General features: G+C 40.2%; 1 protein-coding gene across 1 annotated transcript in view; it reads left to right on the top strand.

The window, feature by feature from the left end:
* ca16b (carbonic anhydrase XVI b) overlaps positions 1-23598 on the top strand; it is a 110653-nt gene that overhangs the window by 23647 nt on the left and 63408 nt on the right. Inside the window, exon 2 of the mRNA XM_085457110.1 lies at positions 2612-2707. Within this exon, the coding sequence (XP_085313236.1) occupies positions 2612-2707 (96 nt within the window). The remainder of the gene's footprint in view (positions 1-2611; positions 2708-23598) is intronic.

Genomic DNA, 23598 nt, shown 5'->3' on the forward strand with positions numbered 1-23598 from the left:
TCTCTTCACTCCTGCATGCAGCCGCAGAGATCCTGTGGTGTAGGCATGCCGGTGGGGACCGGGAGTCGCTCTTGGGAGATGGACTTTATGGTCAAAAAACACCCTTTAGGCACGGTTCAGGGGTGGGGCTAGAGTGGCACTGTCCCCAGCCTCCCCCACCACCAGGTTTTTCATGAGAGAGAGACCTTAGAGAGGCTGAAACTAAAATTGTTGAAGAGGTGCTTCAACAAAGCACTGTTTGAGGGGAAAAGTGTCTGCTTAAAAACCAAGACAAAACAAAAAACCTTTCACAAATGCTGTCTGATGGTCTGTTATAGTATCTGTGAACACAGTCAGACCTTGCGCTCAGGTACAGCTTAGGCCCCTGAAGGTTCCTGTCCCTATTATGTTATGATGTCATCATGTTACCTAGCAGCAGCCTATGAATAGGCTAAAATTACTCATTTGTAGCATTTATGATTTCATCCAAAAGAAAAAGCTTTATCCAAACATTGTCATTTTATCACTGCCTAACAATCAAATAAAATCCCAGACCAAACGAGACTAGGGATGTACAAGTGAGCAAATGATGCCCACTTTAAGTTGTGATCTAAGTGCTAAATGTTTTTTGTTTTGTTTTTTTACTCTTTAGTAAGTGTTGTGTGAGAATGAAGTGATGATTGAACCCACATGAATAGATTTTTTTTTTTTTTTTTTGCATTTGAAAAGTGATATTAACGGCTGTTGTGTCCAATTGAATGTAAAGTGGTGAGAACACAATACTCAACATACCAACCAGTTGTACAAAAACGAATACAACATGGATAATCTCAGTGGATTCAGAAAGTATGTTGAAAGAAGTAACAGTGGCTTCTTCCATTTTCAGTCAAGCAGATTGTCGTCTCTGGTTTTGTTTTTAGTTCGCCCTGCTGTTCCTACACAGAAACGATCTGCTCACCCACTTTCTTGCATCTTTGAAGCAACAGCGAACCAGAATTACCACGTCTCCACCTTTTGAAACCTACAGCGGGTTTTGAATCCTTAAAGCAACACAAAACATTCTTATTTTTAGGTGTGCTCATCCCACAATAACTTCAACTAGACAATCTTTTTCCCTCCATCCTAGCCCTCCGGCTGCATCTGTTTTGGAGCATTTCTTTTCCCCAATGAGTTTGGTTGTTGTAGTTTGGGGTTTCATGCTTTAGGGAGCAGATATGCTTAAGAACAATCTGTCCCCCTAACGTTGTTGTACCATTGTGTTTTGAGTGTTTTTGATTTCTTGCTGGTAATTTTCCACAAGTGAAAGACAGTTGTGGCCTGAAAGACATGGGACCAATTGCCTGCACTCCTAGCAATGTGGCAGTCTGAACATTACTGGAGCTTAGCTCAAAAGCTGCTGTGATACTGTTAGATCCATGCATATGTTGTTAGCATAATGACAGTCCAGCCTAATTAGACTGTTTCTTTTCTAGACCAACTGCTACTGTAAAGGGTGTGATTAATGATAACTGCAAGAGTGTAGGAGGCACCAGAGTGGGTTGTAGGATAAACTTGGTGATGGTGATCATTACCAAACTCAAACGATTAGAGTAGCTGCACTCTGAAACACACATTCAAGGCAGTCTGACCTGATGTGTGTATCAACAGTGATCGAAAAAGGTTTTTAGATATCTCAGGCAAAAACACAAAGTAAAACAGTATTTTCAGTGTGTGTGTGTGTGTGTGCCAGTGCGTGTGTGTGTCTGCCTCTTCAGCGAGGTTCTTATCACATGTACAGAGTCCCCACTGCATTACTATGTACTTCATCTAACCATGGTAGTCCTTGTTCTGCTCTGGAGCCTTTGTGAGCTTGGATTAATCCAGTTCTGGTTAGTGACCCTCCAGCACACAGCAGAGGAGAAACAGGACTACCTTCTCCGGCTGTGGTCTAAAACAGTGGAGCTGGAGTCCGTCTGCATGCAACACTTCTTTGGCGAGGTAGCTGAGTTATGTCAAGGACTGCCACGGCGATGATTGGTCAGCCTGCTGACAGGGGACCACAAGACTAGAAAAGCCAGGGATGGACAGTGTGAAAATTTAGTGCACAAATAAGAGCACATTATTCCAGTTCTGTCAAAGAAAAAAATGGAGAAATGCTAAAATGACAGGCCACTTATATTTTGGTGGCATGTAATATTCTTGGGTGGCCAAGTAAATCTCATGCATGGGGGAATACTGGCTTTGCTCTGCCGGTTTATTAATTGTGTTCTTTGTGCTCTATGTGTCCCTCCAACAATTTATGTGAGGAAAAAGAAAACGATGTGGTTTTTATCATTTTAGTAATATTGCTGCACACACACAAAAATGCAAGATACGCAGATATGAATACATCTTTGATTGGCTAACATCGACTGACAAGCCTTCTGATTAATATCCATCAAATCGTATTCAAATAGAAAACCAGGAGATTTTATTGCAATTATCTGTGTTCGGCTGATTATGCGTGAAATCCTTTCAGTAGTTTGTGAACTAGTAAAAATCCAGACTGAATTGCTGCAGGGACAGGAGCTTTGTCATAGTATGTGTTTGCATTGCAAAGGAAATGTTTCTTTTCCCTGTTGAGTTTTCTGACCTGTATCTCTCCCTCCCACAGTCGCGTCGGGTCACCACACTGGAGGCAACCATTATGGAGGCACAGGCGTAATGAGGGAGAGGAGGACAGTTGATGACCCCTACTGGTCCTATTCAGGTGAACTCTCATTTATGCTCTGGCTGGAGCCTAAGTAGGAGGGGAAATTGCTTACCTTTTCTACCTTACCCACCATTTTCCATTTTATTTCCTGCTGTTTCGCCATCAAACTCCCACCCCCCACCCCCTCCTCGCTTTAGCAAAATGGGTTTAATAAAGGATTTATGATTCATATAATGGCATACGTGTGATGTATGCTTTTAATAAGAGCAATTAAACAAATGCACTCTGGAGTGAACAGCAGTGACATATTGTCGAGCGAGTCTATGTTCAGATTCATAACGGGAAATAATGAGTTAACTATCTCATTTGTAAAAGTATAGATTAGGACTGATGGATGCTGTCAGCAGTACTATGAAAATGTAATTGTTTAATTCCTAACCGCGTTATTGGTGCTTTGCTTTTAATCTAAATAAATGTTTTTGAGAAGACTTGCTTACTCTGTATTGCAATCTCTTAGCTGTTTACCTTAACACATTTGGAAGATGGATGAATATAGCAGCCCTCAGTGAACTGTCTGATGTATACTTTAATGAATGATTCATTCTGCGCACTCTTATGCTTGTAAATAATCTCACAGTTGGGTATAAATTTGCATATCACATCTTTTTGGGTGGTAGTCTTGGAGGAAAGTTTTTAGAGTTATAAACCTGTAAATAAGGAAAGAAGCTGAGCTCAAATAATGTATCAAAATATTTAAAACGGTATGTCACGGTATAATATTTTAAACTATCAGAAGCATATTTTATCAACTTCTAAGCTAAAGCTGTATTTAAATGCTTTAAGAGTTTAATTTTTCCCATTTTCTGGTATCTAAATTTCCTGTAAGGGGAGAAAAAAGTATAAAAGCACTGGGCTCTATGCATTTATAATGGCATGGCTCATTATTTGACTCATCAGCAGCACTTTACAAGACCATGAGTTAATGTATCTGAGTACCTGCTGAGCACTTGGTATTTGTTTTCTTTTTATAGCACGCAACATTTGGCACTGCTTGTAATGGTAAAAGTCTTTAAATTTGCTGTTTATTGGGCTCGGATGCAAAATGTGTGCACAGTTGTATGCAGAGCAGAAGATGTTTTTGTGGTGGTGAATTGATAAGCATATCCAGTTTGTTCCTTCAAAGCATTCATTCTCATTCAGCTGTACACGTCCACACCCCGGCGCAAACATAGCCCTCTGTAGGCCATCAAGCAGCTCCGATGGGAAATAGGGGTTATGTGATTTGATGGAGGGCACTTTACTGGAAGAGCTCAGGAAGGGAGGAGCACTCGGTAAAATCGTATTTACAGGTTCCAAGTTCCAAAAACACCACCTTGCAAATAACTAACTCGGCCCCTCTGCCGGCGGAGTGCATCGTGGCTCTGAAAATGAATATACTGATGGAATATTTTGTCCTCGGCGCTCCAGTTGTGAACCTAGACTCTTGTGGTTTTAGGCAAGAAAATTGTGCAAATAAAAACACAAAAAACAAAAACAAACTGTGGCTACTTTGGAGTCAAGTTTGTTTGGTATTCATGTCACTCCTGATTGTGACCCTCGCCTCTCCCAGTTGTTGAGTAAAGGCAGTGAAAAGAATGCCTGCTTTGACTATCCAAGCGTGATTGCTCTTTCGCCACAAGGTGTGTGGTGCCTGTTTTAGGAGTTCTGGTCACTTCAGAGATGCCATTGTTTTCTGTGCAGCCTACAAAAACGGAAGCCCTGATCACATTTTAACTGTGATCATATAAACAACTTTGGTTCTTTAATTAGATAATGATGCAACATTATGCCATATACAGTGTTTTTGGCATTGGTCTGCTTTAGCGGTGGGCATTATAGCCTCAAAATTATATCGTGATACTTCTGATTAAGAAAGGAATAAAGAATTAGACTTATTGCTCGCAGCTTACATGCAGCAGCTTTTTTAAATGTAGGCAAATACAGGGCATTTTCCATCTTTTGACACACTTCCTAGTTTGAAGTGTGAATCTAGTGAAAAGAGGTTCCAGCAGCAGCATTAGTGTGGTGGCAGTGACACAGCATTATATCCAGTGACACAGCTCAAGTCACATGTAAGCACAAAAGTAGCCTAAATGATGCTTTCCATGGAAATCTTAAGTACAAATACAACATGACTACTTAACACTTGAGTTACTTTATTGTTAAACTAAACTCTTATATAGTATTGTCACATAATAAAACGGATAAATATTTTCTACCTGTGATGTTTTGTCTTGGGCCGAGCTTCGCTGCTTAAAGCTTTGCTTTTCACATCAGTAATTTCCATCCACCGTTTGCTCTTCCTGTCATGCAACTAGCGAGTGCAGCAAGTGTTGCTTGGTTGACTCATTTGTTTACTTTTGGGTCACACATCACCAGCTGCTAGTGTCTTCTCCTTCATAGCCTGGTCGTGCTTGACGGTGTGCTGCCTTTTTTTTTTTTTTTTTTTTTTTCCCCGCTTCAAGCGCTGAAATGACTTTGTTCCCACTAATGCTGGAAACAATTTTCGTGCATAATTTAAAAACGACTGCGTTTCTGTGCGAGGTTGTTGAAGTGGCTTCCTTTATAGGTGCGAAATTGTCATCAGAAGGTCTTGCTGTCAGACTTGCCTGGGCTTGTCTCATTGTTGCGTGCAAGGCGGCATGAATGCATGGCATCGCCATAGCAACAATACATTTATATCAGGATTATCATAGACGAGATGATGTGGCACAGCCCTAGCCCACTTAGTATTTTGTGTTTGTGCCAATGTGTAATGGCAGTAGGCTCAGTAAGCCTGGTGGAAAAATCACCTGTAGCAAGGATTAAGTGAGGCGGTACATCACAAATACCTGACATGACTTTAATTTGTACCTTCAGTAATGGCCACACTCCAAATATATGGCATTTGCTGCATGAAGTGGTGCTTCTGCTCTTTTCCCCTAAAGGTCAGAGTGTGTGTTTCTTTTTTTCCAATGATGTTAGTGGTTGTAATAATTGATTTAGTTTAGATGGTCCACCACTCTTGTAAAACACTGTAACTGTGTCTTGCGCTTCATTGGTATTTCTGTCCTGTCATGCATTCATCGACCAGAATTTGAAATGTGCCTTTTGGCAAATGAAGTGACAAAATACTGATGAGAGCAACCGTTTTTTGCTTCTTTTTGTTTTGGGTCACACATCAATTTTACACTGGTTAAATGTTCAGCGATAGACATGAATAAAAAGCTGAAAAGCCTTAGAACATTTAAGCTGTTTCCAATAATGATATTGTTTGTTTTCTTCAGGACCAAATGTAAACATGTATTAGTCATGCTAAGCAACACATGTCTGCAGTACTTGGATGTAGAAAATGAAAAGTGTCTGCTGCGTGGGTTTAAAGTGAAATCACCAGTTGACCCAAATGATGCGTAACCACATTCTTCCTGTACGGACGTTAACCTGCAGGGAAGCAAGTGCTAGCTGCTGCTAGCAATGCCTGGTAATGGGTAAATTATATTCACAGTGACATTTAAAGTATTTTTGAATGAAAACTGAAATGTTTGTGTTGCCAGTTTGTTTAACCTTGTACATGGAGCACGAGTGATATAGGATTTTTAAGTCAAATGTGAATATTTGATGATTTTATAAAGCTGATATATCGCTCATATTCTTTTTTTCGTTGAGACACAATAACAGATTTCAGTAACATTTGTCATGTGTAGTTGTTTGAGTCGTTACTAACAATCTCAGTGCTATGGATTACTTGTTGCAGACTGCCCTCTGATGGAAACTGTACAATGTCAAAACCCAATAACATAACTGAGGTGTTTCTCCCGTCTCTTATCAGCTGCTGTGAATACTGATGACGGCACTTTGCAAATGGCTAATATCAGTTATAAATGAGATGATAATGATTTCTTACTTTTAGGCTATGCAGCTAGTCTGATCCCTCTCCCGCCATCCCCCCTCCCATTTAAAAGACTTATAAATTATTTGCCAGGAACATCTTTTGACCACACCTGAGTCCACACTCCTGTGGGACACAATCTTGATATTCATGCTGAGGTCCTTCTTATTTTCTAATTAGAACATCAGGCATGCGTCTTTGGTCAATTAAATTCTAGGGCTTTGTTTTTTGACAGTATGTTAGGTATCGTTAATAAACAGCCTGCAGCACCATTGACATACTTCTTTTTATAACTATCTTGCTAAGGTCTCATTTTGATATGCTGTTTGTTCATGGTTGGCAAGAGAAGGGCCGGTAATTGGGTATCTGGGTTTTTCTATGTTGGGATGGTGGCCAAAAAATAAAATAAAACAAATAAGGAAAAAAAAATTATCAAGATAGGCAACTGGCTGACACGATTTGATTTTTGGACATTCATTTCAGGTCCGTGTAGACCACCAGTTCCTACCAGTCAAGACAGCTGGCAGATTGTACAAAAAAATAAAAGGAAAGAACTGAGGGAATACAGAAATGGTCATTACTTGGGGAAGGTAATTAGCGGCTAAGGCTGTGAATGGAGGACAGAGGAGCGTGCCTTAGCAGCTAAATGGTTATTAAAGGCATTTGCTCTGTGCAAGTGAGTGTAAAAAGAAACGCACACAGTCGGGCTAGCCTGAAGCTAGAAGCAACTGCATAGATAGACTAGCACTGTGAGCGAGACACACGAGTACTGAACGTAACCTATAGAGGAGCATTGTGCCACCAGTGTGATTACTTTAGGAGCGAGGGCATTCCAAGAATGTGAAATGATGTTTCTCAGGCCAAAATAAAACATAGTGATGAAAATTTTTTTTTATTTTTGATGATCAGATCTTTTTTCTTTAAACTCGCCTGCGTTATCAATAGGACGAGTGACTTTTGCGCAGTTTTTGTTTTTCTCTAAAAAATCTGGCTACACGTGACAGTGATGTGAGTTGGCTTTTAATAATATTCATTATTGCTTCGTATTTTCCATAAGAGGGTGCTAACCCCTTACTTTGTACATATTAGTCTAGTGCATTGAGGAGTGAAGCACATGACACATCACCTTCCTGTGTGCTTGGATTATGAACCTCAGTAAAAGTAGCCTCGAAACCTGCACCCTGAAATTTGATTAAAAGTTATTTAAGGCATGCTGTGTGTGTGTGTGTGTGTGTGTGTGTGTGTGTGTGGGAGGGGGGGGTGTTCGTGTAGTGTTCATGGAGGCATTTTTCATAAGAGGGATGATATCATACTCACTGTAAGACTCCCACAGGAACATAGCTATGCATCATTTTTCCCCTTTTTATATCTCTGCAGGTTTTCACATCATCTCTGTTAGTTTCTTTGGCTTCCTTCATCATAAGTTTTATGTTTTTGGCCAATATATGCAGTAGTTTGCTTTTGATTGGTCTCTTGTGGATTTATTGTTCTAGTTTAATTACAGCACAACAGTTGGAGTACCTTAACGTGCATTTGCAGAAGCATTACGCCTGATCCCCTGTAACAGTGTGTAGAATGAGAAACGGAAAAGAAAAACACAGTGAAGAAATACCAGCACTAGATGTTGGGGGAAAATTATAGATCAGCGTCCCAAAGAAAATTGTCATCCCCCCCCCCCCTCCGTTGTATTATGAGATTTTCTGTAGTCGCTGAATTATCTCGCATGTCATTTCAGACTGTTGAAGCAGTCGTTGTTTAATTTTATTTTTATTTTTAAACGGTCCTTCCATTGATCACTGTAGGAACTTATGATTTTGGTTTGGGGGAAAAATGACTCTGCAAAATTGGTGAAATTAAAAATGCTGTAAAGGGCACACGCTGAAACCATAATCCTTCAGATGATCTAGTAGTCCACCTCCGCAAATTAATAACATAGCTAAGGGCTCTGCATTTCAGTAATTTTTCACAGTAATAACTTACTAATAGCTCAGTGCTTCATATGAATAGAGCTCCTACTGTCTTTCATGCAGCGGTTATGGGTGTTTGGATGAAAGCCACCCCGACAAGCAGTTGTAGCAACTGGATGAGCCTGGGATTGTCTGATATGTGTGGATTATGTTTCCCCTCAGCCTAACTGTTTTATTCCACTTCACTGAGGTTGCCCATGATCATTAGCAATCTTTCCACTCATGTCTCACATAATGAAGTGAATGAAGTGTCATTTTCAATCAACTGCTATGTTGATCCAACTTAATTAGTACTTTAGAGGATACAGAACAAGATTAGGTAACTCACTGTTCTTGATTGCCAGGGCTGTTTATTTTGGTTTTGAATTAACCCTCTGCTCTGGCACTGCGAGCGATTTGAGTTTCTTAATTTTTTTTATTTTTTGGCTTCACCTCTTGAGATGTATTGCGTTATTCCCTCATAGCTAATAAGCAAAAAATTGTTGCCTAGCTTTTAAGATAAACTTGTCAATTGCAAATTACTCTGCCGCTGTATAATTGATCTTACTATAAATAAATCTTTATTAAGACACACATTTGTTTAAACAACACGCCGCAGGATTGATTTTTAGAGCCCAGTGATTGGGCTGGTTTCAAAAATGTGTCTATTCCTCTCCGGTTGCTTAGTTAGGTTAAATGTTAAACCCTGTGATTCATGTAACCTTAAATTGGCTCGGTGCTTTTGAAGGCAGTGCAGTTTTTCTCCTGCGTTTTGACACCCCGTTACAACTGCTGGAGGGAAAAGAGCAATGCCATGTTGTCATGGTGCCCAACAGGAGGAGCTCTGCCTCTTGGAGGTAATGAATCGAGAGGAGGATTGCTCCCAGTAGACTTCCGTGTATAAGAAGCACTTGAGTTTAAAGTAAAGGTCCCTCGCTATATGGATGTTCTATGAGTAGGCATAGAGGGTAATGTACGGGGCATAGCCTTCAGGACGTAATCTTCAGGGATGAAGATGACTTTTTTCCCCCTCCTGCTCTCTCTCATTCCCCGATGAAAGAAGCGGCTCACCATGCTCCAAGTGATGAAACAAGTTTTTCATGATAAATGGAGGTGATTTTCCCCTGATTGTTTTGAATCATGATGTAGAACGAATCATTTTGCTCTCCGAATTAACACAAAAAAATTTGTTTGATCCTTTTTCCCCCCCAAGGATGAAATATTTTGAATGTAAGCTAGAAATTAGTTAGATTTAATTTCCAATGAAAGTAAAGTCGAATGATATTTTTAGATAGACGCGATGTCGTTTGAGTTTCCAATCAGAATGACTGATATTACAATCCAATATGTTTGTACTAACCATGCAAAAATGTGCATTAGTGAGTCATTACACTTTAAACAGATCTGTCACCTAACTGCTGCGCGCACTCACCCAGAGGCCGCTCACATATTCCAGACTGTTGAAGTGTCCGCACTGATTCTTCTTGCTTGCTAAACAAAGGAAAGAGTCACACGTCTATAACGCAGGCATTTTAAACGGGATGCCATCCTAACTCTTGCTCGGCTGAGTCGTGTATTTACTGATGCTGCTCGTGATGAATAGTTGGAAGAAGTTTAACTTTTTCCCAATGTGAACGAAGAACGCCGCAGCTGCTGCCTAATCAGCTCGCGACATGAGGGCATCCCGTGAGAGCGCGGTAGCTGCTTGTGCGTGAAGCGTGAAGGAGAAGTTGATCTTTTATGTTAGCAACCACCACGTTGCTTTCGAGCTAGCTTGATTTACCCTAGCTGCCGATCAAAGCTCTGTTAGCTTACAACAATAGCGCCAGGAAAGATTGCTCCCCCACCAAACGTCAGGCATGCCCACTGTCGAGCACTGAAGCTGAACATATGTGCGAATCCTCCCTAAGGGCCTGAGCATGCTCGATCAGCCCTGTTTGGTAGAGTGTGCGCAGACTAATAACTCAAAGAATTGTTATGGGGAAAGAAAAATATTAAATACAAATTAGATCCTGAAGCAATGAGTCAGAGGAGCTTTTATCAGAATTCCAGGATTTGAGGGAAACGCACGGACAGTGTGTGGCTGCATTGTTTTCTAGTTATACGTGCATACTGGTAGCTTCCTGACAAAGATTATTATCCAACGACAAGTGTTGATTGTCCAGAAAAGTAGGAATCAGTTTTCTCTGCTCTTCAGCGCCTCCTCCACTTTTCTCTTTGTTTCCACAGTAGCGACTGCGCTCCTTTACAGTATTCAGTTTGTGAAACGAAAGGTCCTCCTGAACTTTGTTGTGCTCATCCTGTGAGATTCCTTTACTGCCTACCCACAGAGCGACTTGATTAATTTCCTCCTCCTAGGAGTACAGAGAGAGATTCATCTGTCTTACACCCTGCATTTATAGTCGCAGGCATTCTACGTGATGATGGAAGCTTAACACAACATCATCTATATTCCTCCAGTCTTGCTGCTGTGTGTATCAACCTGTAGATGTACCTGCACTCATTTTGAGAGAAAATGAGAGGTGCAAGAACACTAATTATTAAAAATGAATTTTGCGAGGGGACCAAGCTGGCTCATTATTCATCTTTGTTATTGCTAGCAGTTTGGATCAGCCTTCCTGTGCCAGAATTGGTCTATTTGTCTCTGTCAAGGGTGGGCCCTTGACAGATGTGCCAATATGGCTGCCGAAGTTCTGTGCTGGGGGAGAGGCATCTTAATTCTCCATGATGTATCACACTGGCAGCAACCAATTTAGCAGAATTGAGCTCCAAATCATCTTACTTCCCACTGCCTCTGACAATCTGTTTCCTTTTTCTAGATGAGGTAAATATATTAAGAATTGAAATAAATTAGGGATTCCTGCACCCTGAGTTAATGCTGTATGAGTGAGGTTTTGCAGAACTTAATTGCTTGCGTTTATACACGGATATGTCCGGAGAACAGCGTCTTCGGCCGCCACCACCTTGACGCATAAAGCAAAAAGTCCAAAGTCCAACATCTGCGATAAGCGCAGCCAAATTTCCTGGTTTCCTTGTTTAGAGCAGATTGATGCGTTGGACTGACATGTTTGTTGTGTAAACCTAATTAATTAAATTTCAGACGTCACATAGTGTTAGTGTGCCTCGTGGCACCATATTAGGCTTAGTGGGTGGCTCAGGTCCAACTTAATGGATGCGGACATGCTCGGCCTGCTGGGACTGCAATATTGAGGAAGTGTGAGATTGCCAGCCCACAGGTTTCCTCACTAATATGGTTATGCTGATGAGCTAGAATGGGCTAGATTGCGGTTCAGCAAATTTTTAAACTCATAATCATGATGACTTACTTTGTAATGAGCGCACATCCCCCTAGAGGTGAGGAGTTAACTATAGGGGGCAAGGCTATAATAGTGGCATAATGGCACAATTTTGGAAGACGTGTAATGCTTCCCTCGGATTCTAAAACAACGTTTGATTTATGATCATTTGTTCAAGTGCAGTGAGGTATGTTGGCATAAAATTCTACTTAGACCTTCAAACCAGTGAGTAACTGAATGGAAGTAGCTGATGAGGTCTAGCACTGCTTCCAGTTCGCTGACTTTTCCTGGCTTGTTAGATTGTTTATGCCGCGCTACTACCTCTACTTTACTGAGTTACACTGATTTCTGTCTAGAGTCTAAATTATAAGGACACTTGCTGTGTAAACATGTAGCCATTGTTGTCCCTGCTTAGCTTGCAGAACAACTCCAAGAGTAATAGCTGCTGAGGATGTGAGCTGAGCACAGAGGGCTGTAGCTCAGAGTGGTTCAGGCCTTTTTTTTAATACTGTATTTTCTGAGCTAATTGTGCCTGTGGGATGTGCGATATCTTGTTTTGTCTTCTTTTTTTCTGTAATTAAAATGCATGTATGAGATTTTGGTGACTGGGTTAATGTCTGTAATTTTGCTTTATGAATTATAACTACTCTTGTATTGCTGATTCAAGAAAACTAAATATAGTCCCTGAGAAGTGCTGCGATGAAATTCCAACAATCGGTATCATTATCATTCTGCAAACACAAAGACATTTATTTTAATTTAGGGTGACCCAGCTTCATATTCTCACGGTAGCAAGTAGGAGAAAAAAGAAGATCACTCAGGCCTGTCATCCTTTGTCTTGCAGAGTCTCATGACTGATTTAAGCTGGAGCTCGTATACCTGCGAGGGATAATAAATAATGTAGATGTATCATGAAATTATTGGAGTAGAAGCTGTTCTTTGCATTGCAAAATGTGTGGTAGTCTAAACCTTTTGTGCAGTACCCAAACATCCTCTCTGATTTCCGCTTATTTTCAGTAGGTTTAAAGCTGAAAGGTGAAAATGATACTCCCGCAGTAAGTAGGGTTTATAAAAGGACCTTTGTTTGAATTGAGGAAAAAAAATAATTCATATGTTGGAGGGGGAGCGAGTGGGCTAATGTCTACACTTTGCTGAGAATATAAATAAAGCCATTTATTTTCACACAATACATTTCAGGAAAAATTCCACTTTAAAACCAGACTGCAAAGGACCAGTTTATCAGTCATCCATGAGAACACGAGCATCTTTAGTGCTATCCATTAGCCACTTTGCTGACGTCACCAATCTTGTATTAATTTGAGTGAGTTGGGACTCACAACAAGATGGACTTCTTATTGATCGCTTAATGCATGTATCTGTGAGGTGTAGTGGAGACGGAATAACTCGAGTCTGTGACGGGGAATAGAGAACTTGTTTTTCCAAACTCTTATTTTGCCTACAGCAACTTTATTTTGAAATGAACGTAGCTGGTTTTCAGCACCGTTCTCTTCTCCCCGGGAATCAATTTTCTGCCTCTTTATGTGAGTGCCCGCCTCGTTTCTGTTCTTAAATTCCCCTCCCCATCCATCGCTCCTAATGCTGACCACATCTCAGTTCCGAGCAGCACTTTGCTTGTGGGTGCCGTGGGGTAGTAAGGAGGGGGAGACGTGGACTGGATTACGGCTTGATTTAAAATGGCTGCTCGCTGTGCTCAAGCTTAACACTCGTCTTGGGATGTGGTCATGTGCAATCTTGGGAGTTTGTGGCCTAATTAGCGGTTTCGGGGTACCCAAGGCTAAAAAACTCCACTGTTGCTCTCTCATCTTCCCTCAGTTTTAATTTCTGCCACTTTTTTTCTCTCCCTCCATCTCTGCATCTACTGACTGACGCACTTGTAACTACACATGGACAGATTTTCTGCTCTGCTGAGCTTTAACTGAAAGGGCACTTGGAGAGAGCCTATCCTGTGCCAAGGCAAATGCCACATTTTGCAAATTTAAATAAAGTGGTCTGGATTCATACCAAAACTTAATGAGTTGCTTAAGCCATGCTCCACAACCCCACCAAGTTTCAGGAAATGTGGTGTGTTAGTTTTTATGAAGGCTTTCTGACACACGCTAAGACAGTAAAACGCTGAAAACCCACTTCTGCCTTAGCTCTCGACCTGGCAAAGGAAAAATCCGGACAAAGAATGACTGGATCCGTGTGAATAAGCTGAGAAAATAACGGTTCGGCTCTGTGGAGGCTTCTCCGTGCAGCGTGGAGCAGATGAAAACGTGTGTTTAGTTCAGGTCAAACTTTACCGGAGCAAATCTAAAAGATCATTTGGCTCAAGGTGATGTTTACCTGTGCCAAGAAGGTCTTAGAGATGGCCCACCGGTGTCTGTTTTGCTCTGTTACCTAAATATCTCGCAATAATGGCTGAGTTCGCTCGGAGTTTGCTGGATGTATCTCTTTAGGGAGTTCATGAACCAAAGAGGAAGGCGCTTATTAAAAGTGGAGACTTTGGGTGATTGTCTGGGGAAGGTCACAAACTTTGGCTATAACCAGCCATTCTACTGCATTCATTACCCAGACACCGAAGTAGTAACAGCAGCCTCGGAAAATGTTTAGGAACTGTGGAGCGATTTAAGGCTTTTTCTTTTTTTTCTTTTTTTTGGCCTTGCTTCTTTCTAAACTAGTACAAATAATTCTTGCCATTACTTAGAGTAACTGTCCTTTACTTTTCTCTTTCGTTTTGACCAGTGAATCTCCCGTGTTTTTGCACATTTATTATTTCTGTTAATACTGGTGGATTAACAGAAGAGGGCATAAGCCTGTAGGAGGTTGTTATACAAGGGTAAACAATGGATCTCAGTCCCAGGCAGCTTGGATACAAGTGATTCGCAGTGCTGATCTCTGCTGTGCGATTAAAGTCAAAATTCCTCACTGTCATTCATGCTTTTCTCTTTTTCTTCCACAATCTATATTGAAACTTTGACTAGTGTTAGAAACGAGTCTTGTTTTTTTCCCCGTACATTTTGCAACGACTCACACTGACTCTAACTGCCAGACATTTTCTGGTTTTCACACCGTAAAAATGGCACTGCATGACCAAAGGCTTAAAATAGGAGCTCTTACAAAATAATACAAGCTGGTGAAATATAATTCCAGATAACATGTCATCTGGAGTGGGGCACTGTGTGGGTGGAGATCTTTCACCTCCACCTGCAGACTGTGGCTAATGGTCTGCTTAGTCCTGACCTCATACTGTGGGGTCATCCCCGATGCACAGACAAGCAGGTAAGTGAGAGGTTTCTGCTTGTCTCACAACCTCTCTCCCCCTGAGAGGCGGAAGCCTCCTTATGCTTGTTCTGGTTTATCGCTGCACAGTGACCCACAGTCATCTCAGCCTCATACCATTTCATCCATGGACTTAGGACCCTGTGGCAGGCATCTACCAGCGCTCCCTCTGCAGTAAGAGTATGCAGGAATGATTATTTAGTGTTTGCTCTGAGGACCGTCACTAACATAAATGCATATAGCACAGATGGCGTGCCACATTAGCGTATCTATATACTTCAGCCTCAGTGCTTCATCTTCATCGCCATTTACTACTACTACTCCTGAAATGCTAATTATCCCTCAGTGTAATTTTGACTGTGATTTGAATACAATCACTCTCTCTTATATTAAAACGTCCATCACACGCAGCTGCAGGGCATTTATGAGTGCTGAGGTTAGCGTCTGCGTTTCCCAGAGTTGGCTGATATGGAACAGTTGCCCTTGGACAAAGCAGAGTAATGTAGCATCACTAATCAGTGTTTCACTTTGCAGCTCTACAGAGGAGATCAACAGAGTGCTCACCACCCTCTCCTGTTTACAATTAGCAGGAGGCTTCCTTACAGTGATGCAGTGTTGGATTGCTTTCAGTGTGCACTGATACACAGAGGGCAAAACTCAGAGAGAAAACACTTGGTCTTTGTGTGGAAAAAAACAACTTAAATGTGCAGGAAAAACAACCATAAAGTGAAGAGGAAAAGGCTTTTAATCATTCGGTTTATTTATTTTAGTTATGCGCTGCCCTACTCTCTCAAACCTACTCATTATCCAGGCAATCATAAGGCTTGTAATCCTTAGCTAAATGACGTAAATTAGCTGGAAGCGTGTTATAAGAAATCTACATAAAGTACTTCCAAATTCACAATTCGCACTAAATTTATAATAAAAAAGCTAAACTCATTTAAATTGCATAGCTAGATGTATAAATACCCTGGGGCTAGAAATGCTGTCAACCTTTCCAGCACAGTTCTTTACAATACGGCATTTAAGCAACTTTTTTTTTTTTTTTTTTTTGCGCCCAGATTATGTTGCTGGTCAGTTTTTAACACCTACGTTAAATTATACACATGAACCTTTGTAAAGCTTGTCATAATGTTAACAATATTTTTCCCCCCATTTATCTCCTGTTTTGATGAGGTGAATGCACAAGAATAATGAGCATGTCTCTTCTTGGATATATGCTCTTTTAAAAAATGCTTTATTTTACATCGGCACACAGGAGGTTTAATTCTATGTGTATTTCACAATAAAGCATCTATCTGGACTTGATGTTACATGTTACACTCATAAGTTTTTTTGGTACAATGACTTTTTTATTTGTTTTTTTTATACAACAAATATTTAAACCACAAAGCAAAAAATTGTAACTGAATTAACTTCAGTAGCCAATGTCAACAAAGCATGAGTTTCTGTCACGTCCTTGCATTTAACAATATATTGTCTTTATTACAACACAATATAGATGAATTCAAATTGCAATTTACAGTCAATAAATGACATAAAATGGACACTAATGCGTAAAATTGTAACAGCTTCCCACTAGCATGTTGTTACGAAGCACAGAGGTGAGCTAATTCTTGTGCACTGAGCTGCTTTGGAAATAAACGGGCAGACATTTCACCGATCTCCTCGCTAGTCGTGTTAGTTGTGTAACGCTCACTTTATTCAAGAGTAGGGAAATGTAACCCAGAGTGAGTTTAATCGGCCTCGAGTGTGTAAATATGGACTGATTATTTTGGGAATTTTTCATGCTGGGGTTAAAGGTTAAGTTAAGTGTGCGGTGTAAATGCTAAGTTTGCAATGACTCATTGTCTTGCATCATCTTTTACTCACACCACACGCTGTAGCACAGCACATCTGAAATGTGTTTGAAGGTACTGTTCTCAGTATCTCTGTGGCATGCCAACAAGCTTGAGTAATGCTTTTGTAATTAATTTAAAAAAAAAAAAGTCTATAGTTGCTTATGTGCTGACCATCCACAGATTCTTTTCAGAGTGACCAAAGCATTTGTTGGCTTGCTGGCTTTTGGCCAAATTAAAGGGGAAACTGTTAGAGCTTTTGAATTGTAAGGGAAGCTCTTCCTCGCGGGACAGAATGTATTTCTGTCCCTCTCATTCTTTACACAAGGTCCTGGAGATTATTTTTACAGACTAGGGGATGTTGTACTTATGCAGTGGCCAACACCCAAGAACAGGAAGCCACAGTTTCTATGAAAGCCCACGAGATGGAAGCAGATAGCGCCAAGGGAAAACAATATTTTGGCTGGAGCTCATTCTGGTGGCCAATTAGACCCCAATGCCTGTATGATTTAGCACTTCCTCTACCTGCTTTTATGTGTTTGGGGCTGCTGTGTGGAACACAATGACCTCTGATTAAAGATTGAGCTCAGGCTCTGAGACGGCTGTGGCGCCATTCTTATCAGATGCCTTCTTCTCAGAACTCAGCAAGACCATCTGAAATCAATGCATGTATAGTCTCACACTGACGCAGTGAGACAATGAGCATATTTAGATTTTGATTTGAATATTGTCAGTTTTGTAGAAAGCAATTCATGGCGATGGGAATGTTTCTCGGGCTCGTACCCTCGTTAACAGGCCTATTTTTTTTTAAAAACCACATTATACTACAGAGAGAATATTTTTATACCTTTTTTTTTAAATTTTCTTTTCAATGTCATGCACCAGGTGAGATTGGTGTAATTGTAATTTTGTTGTGCTGCCATAATGACAGAGGTCTTGGATCTTGAATCGACTTTTGGGCTTCATGTAGGCGTCTGATGGACAATCTCGTTTCAATGCTTCGTGTTTATGTGGGGTTTTAAAAGTTATTGCTTTCTATTATTAGTTCTAAAAGGCAGATGAAACTCTAAACTCTGATCTAAATTACCTGAAAATGTATAATATAGTTAATAATTTGAAGCCTAATATCGCTGAACGATTCCGTAGATAAACATTAGCGGCCCTTTGTCTTTCAAAGCACTTAGTGGGGCACATTGTTTTATGGGCAGAGACGAATGCATTGTTTGTCTTTTCCTCCACCCTCTACTGCAGACGCGGGCTGGAGGCGAAGCTGAGATCTTGAATGTTTGGGTGGAGTGAGGGGTATGAGGTCACGCTGCTAATTGCATAATGAGACGTGTCTGGGTTAAGATAATGCTTCAAAGAAACTGTTATGTAACCTAAAAGCAGCACGGACTTAAATTTAGATGAAAACGTGCAGTTTTCCTTTACGGCCGAGTTTACAGATCTCTTAATTTTATTACTTCTGGAAAAACAGTGTCATTTTCTCAGCCATTAAGCCAATCAAATAAAATCTCCCGCTACTGCTCCTCCTCCTAACCTGTCTGCTCCGCAAACAGGCGAAGTCTCCAGATTTTAGTCACACAACACATGTTTTACTGCAAACACAAAGTGGCTCGCTTCAAGGTAAATGAGATTCCAGTGTCTAGTAGTGGTTGGGCCCTCAGTGTTACCTGTCAATTAGTGTCAGTTCCTTTAACATGTCACAGGATGCTAATGGCTCTTTACAAGAAAGCGGAATAAAAAGTACTCATCTGGCTAGGTTGTGTATAGACTTTTCCTGGGTTTTAATTCTCTTTTTGTAATGATCGGATCAATGTGAAATCATGTACGACACGAGTATTTTGTTCTTTATCGCAGAAAGGGGGTGGTGGAAATTTTTTTGCCAGCTTAGTGACTTTCTTGAAAGGTCTATTGACTTACAAGACTCTCTCTCTTTTTTCCTGCCTACTCTTGTGAAGCTGTGGCTTTCTAGACTGTGACTAAAGGGACAGTAGCAGTAAATTCAGTAGACCAATTAAGGGCCAGTCAGTAACATTAATGTGCATTACTTCCAGTCACTGATCTTCAGTGTATGAGGAACCTTCTTATTTGGCTTGATTCTAAATGATTTAATTTGGCAAGTTACTTTTATAAGAGTGAGTTTATTCCAGTGTCAGCGCTGCCCTCAGAATCGCCGCTCTCCAACAGTAACTTTCCCATGGAAAAGGCAGATTGGCCGGACTTATGAACGGGCTTTCAAAGAGCCCATTCCTATCATAGTTCCATATTATGGGTTCATCACTTTCTAGCTTGTGATTATTACTTCCCTGGGGATAATGCGTTTGACCTGCACTTCTCTCTCTGGAACATTTGGTTTCAGTCCCGCTAATTGGACGCAGGGAAGCCCCCCACAGGAGAAAAGCTTTTTCTTGACACAGGTTAACTTCATTGCGTTTTTTTTTTTTTTCCCTTTTCTTGTGATGACCATACTGCTTGATCCTTTTCGGATGAGCCAGCAAGCTTGTTCACATTTTAGAAAAGCTGACTGTTCTGAAGAAGGCAAAGCTTTTAAGAAGTCAAGCTAAACCCAAAGCACTCTGTGTCTAATTCAGTGGCAGAAAACTTGTTTGTGCTTGAGGACTGTACAAGAAATTAATTTGGCCTACAACCTCCATGGCAGATGGATAGCAGCAGAGGAAAGCCTTCGGTAGAGTCTGTTAGAGGCATAGTGGTGACTTTGGCTGTAGTTGTCGAGGATGATATATGAATGCTGATCTTCCAGACTTGGCAAGCAGCTACCATGTCGTACCAACCCAAGAAGCAGTCAGAGGAAAGCGTGTGATTGAAACTGAAAGGACAATCTCTTAATGAAACCTATGTCTTATCATGTCAGTCATCGCTAAATTCTAAAGCAACTGGCCTCCTGTTATTTTAAAAATGGGTCAGTATATGACCTGCAGCATAGATAAAAGGCAACTTCAAAATGAATCTTAAGCACTTGTATATGATGGCTAAGTTGGCCATGGATTAATGACCCGCTGGATCTAATGTTTCATTGGATGTTTTTTTTTTTTTCTTGCTAAAATTCCAAATGATGGCAAAACAATTACTGGCTACAGGATCATATGTAGCCCAAGTCCATTTGCTGTTCTGCTACAATAACCAGGAAATAGTTCTTTTTGTAATGCGATGCACAAATGTCTGCATCACATTACAAATCACATTACCACCACCCAATGAAAGGTTTATGCCACAGCTGTACTAGTAATGAGCAAAATCATTGTTTATGGTTTGGTACGGGTTAGACAATGAGTGTGTGAGCTTATCCATGAATTTTCCAATTTACTGTTTTCCAAAAAGCAGCAAAAAAGTAAACCACATTAGTTTTAATTGTCAAATGTTATGCTTGATTCATCTCTTACTTTCCAGAAAAGTCCAGTCTGGTGGCTTAAATTTTGTTATTAAAAATATGAATTGAGTTTAGTGAATTGTGTAATTTTAAGTTAAAAAAAAAAAAAAGTTTTTCACAAATTGAAAAAAATGTTTTCATGACCCAGCGGGCTGATATTTTGTTTAACACGGTATTTTTCAATTTCAAGTGCTAACTTTTGTAATGTGTCCAAGCATGTCTTGATGCATGCTCAATCATCAAAGTAAGGAAATTCCAAAAAGTTGATATTGTTCATTTTGTAGCGTTTTCAGTAGGAAATGCATTTTGTCAAACACCCAAGTTAACTCTTCAGTCTCAGCTGACTTGATTACAAATTTTTCTAGCTTTGGTCTTAAGGCAGGGTTGGTAGGCAGCTCAAAACGCCACGTTCAGAATGTGTCTCGTATGACGTTTCATCTTCCCTCACTCATGTTCCAATTAGTGAAGCAGTGCAGTCCATAACAGATTACAGGATGACCCCACCCTAAGCACTGACTAAGTGTGTCTGCTCTTGGAATGGTCTTCAATGTACGTATTTTACTTTCAAGGGTCAGTACTGCAGGCAGAAATGTGTGTGTGGGTGTGTCATGTGTTCCCAAGTTTAACCCATTGTGGGCAGTTTGTATGTGGAGGAAGTGGAAAAGCAGGCTCTGTTATCATAACCTGGAACACCACTGAGCCATTGGTTCAGGTATGTGGATGACACCACAGAGCAGACACGATTCCCACAAAGAGCAGGGCGATATGACCAAAAATATTTATCACAATATACATTTGAAAATTTGCGATAACGATATAACTGACGATATAATTGACACTAGACAAAATGCTTTACAACTCCACAACTTTGTTAGTGCTGTTTTTTATGTGCATTAAAGTTATATAAAAATGTAACAGTGCAAATACAAAAGGCATTTCCAGTGGAAATTGGCCGACATAAAAAAAGAGGTTATACACACACAATACGGTAATATTATGAAGCACAGTACGTATCACTCCGCGAGCCTCCTGCCTACGATAGCCGTAATGCTCATGTGCGTATGAAAACAAAGGCACTGCGCATGCACGTTTTACCCAGATTCTATCGCGATATTTCATTTTCTTGTCATTGCCCAACATTATACAGGTATTACTGTGAATGGTATGATATGGTCCAGCCCTATTCCCACAGACACAGCAGTCAGGGAACAGAGTAACATCATATCAAAAAATGCCCTGAATAAATGTGGTTATCCCAGTTGGACATTTGTCAAAGCTGGAAAGGCATCTAAAGAATGCTCCAGGCAATCCAGCAGAGAAGGACAACCGCTGCCTAAGCGAAAACCTTTAGTGTGATCCCTTATGTGTGGGAGTATCGGAACAACTGAGACGCTTTTTCTAAAAACACCACATCTCTGTGGCTTTCAAACCCCAAAACATGCTACACCAAAAATTGGTGCACTCCAAGGATCGGGTCTCCCGACACAAACCGAGTAATACAGTGTACGCGGTTAAGTGCCAGGAGGATTGCCGTGAATTATACATCGGGGAAACCAAACAACCTCTGGCTAAGAGGATGGTGGAGCACAGAAGAGCTACCTTATCAGTCCAGGACTCCGCAGTCTTATTACACCTAATGTCCAGTGGCCACTCTTTCAGTATTGAGGATGTAGATATCCTGGATAGGGAGGATCACTGGTTTGAGCAGGGAGTCAAGGAAGCCATTAACTGAGGAGGGGGCCTAAGGGTACATCTTTTACCATCTTACAATGCTGTGATTGCAACTATTTCCTAACATTCTGTGAATGGCACTCTGGGCCATTGATCAGTGGTCATGACAATTTGCATATTAATGATCATAAAATTGAATTCAGCTCATTGTTAGTCAGTGGTGCTAGTTTTTGGTCGTTATGTTAAAGTACTGTTTATAAGGTTGGAGAAACCTGCAGTCACCTGAAACTGAGTAAGTCATTTGAATGAGTGATGAAATATTTCTCTCACAGAGGGGAAAAAAATGTTTACTGTGTCTGTTAGTTGAATATTTTCAAATGCTTTCTAGGGGGTAGCAGCACAATTTAACTTTGTCTTATCTGCTAAAATGCATTTCTACAGTTAATTAGATCATTTTAAGACTGTAAGTTGTTACTTTTACAGTGTTATTGTTAAAATGTAAATCTATTTAACATGGAAACCAAGTATAGAGTTGAATGAATTATTTATGTGGGCACATACACAATTGAATTTGGTTTATTTCATAATAAAGCTTCTATTACAAGTAAATGTTACATTTCACATTACTTTTATACATTTTAAAACACTGCATATATTGAACTTACGTTCACAGCTATTAGATTTCTGTATCATGAGAAGGAACCAAACCTGGTATGATTTAATCTGTAATAAAAAATGTAATTGCTTGCTTGCTTAATTTACTTTTATTTGCTTTTTGATTACTTTTTTCTTCCTTTTGACAAGCTTGAAAAAAAAAATCCTCCTCTGTAGCGTCTGAAGAATCTTAACATTTGAACATTTAAAATTCAGATTAAAATAACGCAGCCCTGTGATGTTCAATTACCAGTTGCAAATGTTGTTGTTGCACTAATCTGTTATAAAACGACTCAACTTTTATATTAGTTTTTTACATGGAGATCTTCAGAGTCTGCATGTACCAACATGTACAACTATCACCTGCATTAAATACGGTGCATGTAAATAGGGCTGTTCGATATAACGATATATATTGGATGACGATATAAAAACGTCTATCGTTTCATTTTACGCTATCGTTTGTTTCGTGGTGTCGTAAAATAAACTGTTTACGGCATCGTTTTGATGGTCACTGTATTAATTTCTTAAAGTTCTCTCTTTCTCTTATATTAAATATAACCACACTATGGACGGACAAGCGCCTGTTTATATGGGTTGTCGTTAGTAACAATGACGGTAAAACCATCGCGTGGCTCCGCTGTCCGCTTGTTTGTTTTCCACATAAACCTTTCACAATAAAACTCAAGATCCTATTGAGACTTTTCAAAATAAACTGAATCACGTGAAAGAGTATGCAGTTTATGGATGAGATGGAGAAAAAAAAAAAAAAAGAGCCATCAGGTGATAAAAAAATAAACCTTAAACTTTGAAAGAAAATGGCGACCGTTACAACTTATGTCTAAAAATGTCTCGTTTCATGCATCGGTTAATACACTCGAATCCAGGTAAAGGACGCCCAGCTGGAAAAACTTCACTCAAGTCGAGCTGCCCGAGATTCACAGAATTGACAGAAAATGTTAC

This window comes from Copadichromis virginalis, linkage group LG5 (genome assembly GCF_057382275.1).
Source record: "Copadichromis virginalis isolate Kocher_CV1m ecotype Utaka linkage group LG5, C_Virginalis_male_GT1.1, whole genome shotgun sequence".
Taxonomy (NCBI): Eukaryota; Metazoa; Chordata; class Actinopteri; order Cichliformes; family Cichlidae; genus Copadichromis; species Copadichromis virginalis.